We start from the raw sequence: 640 nt of genomic DNA on the forward strand, positions 1-640 counted from the left end.
CCGGCCCCGCGGGCGGTTCCACCCCCGCCGTGCCGGCGCCTCACGGCCGCCCCGCACCCGCCGCCATCTTGCCCGCGGCCGCGCGCCCGGCCCGCGCGGGGCACGCTGGGAGCGCGCCGCCTTCCTGGTCCGCACCGCGCCGCCGCGGCACTCTCGCCCCGGTCGCGGCCCTCGGTGGCTCCGGCGGGCTCGGTGAGCGGCTCTGACGGTGGGGCTGCCCTGCTTCGCTGTCGCGCCGGTTGTTGGCGCACCTTGCTGGCGGCGGGACGGTGTCTCCCAGCGGGACTACAGCTCCCGGCGTGCCCCGCGGCAGAAAGAGCTTCCGGGCAGGCATCACCTCGGAACTACAACTCCCGGCGTGCTCCGCGGTGGAGGACAGCTTCGGGTGGGCCCCGCCTCTGGACTACAACTCCCGTAGTGCCCCGGGGCTCGGCCCCGCCCCGGCGGGGAGCGGTTTCCGTTCGGCAGCATGGCGGCAGCGGCGCGGAGCCTGCGGCTCCGGTGCATCCCGGTGCCACCGGGCGTACAGCGCTGGTGCCGAGCGCTGACCGCGACCGCTGAGCCACCGCCGCCCCCTCCTCCTCCACCTCCTTCCCATCCCCCGCCGCCGTCCGCCTGGGGCCGGTCTGTGGCGGCGGCG

At 77.8% G+C, this 640-nt stretch overlaps 2 protein-coding genes across 3 annotated transcripts in view; one reads left to right on the plus strand and one right to left on the minus strand.

Annotated features, from left to right (window-relative positions):
• AUP1 (AUP1 lipid droplet regulating VLDL assembly factor) overlaps positions 1–144 on the minus strand; it is an 8640-nt gene extending 8496 nt beyond the window's left edge. For both annotated transcript variants that reach the window (XM_039723541.1, XM_039723551.1), the window contains exon 1: positions 23–144. The gene's annotated coding sequence lies outside the window, so the exon portion shown is untranslated. The remainder of the gene's footprint in view (positions 1–22) is intronic.
• A 155-nt stretch (positions 145–299) lies between these two features.
• The window catches only part of HTRA2 (HtrA serine peptidase 2), a 6608-nt gene continuing 6267 nt past the window's right edge, over positions 300–640 (plus strand). The window contains 1 exon segment of the mRNA XM_039723563.1: positions 300–638. Within this exon segment, the coding sequence (XP_039579497.1) occupies positions 470–638 (169 nt within the window). The 5' untranslated portion in view covers positions 300–469.

Source organism: Passer montanus, unplaced genomic scaffold (genome assembly GCF_014805655.1).
Source record: "Passer montanus isolate IOZ18808 unplaced genomic scaffold, ASM1480565v1 scaffold109, whole genome shotgun sequence".
NCBI lineage: Eukaryota > Metazoa > Chordata > Aves > Passeriformes > Passeridae > Passer > Passer montanus.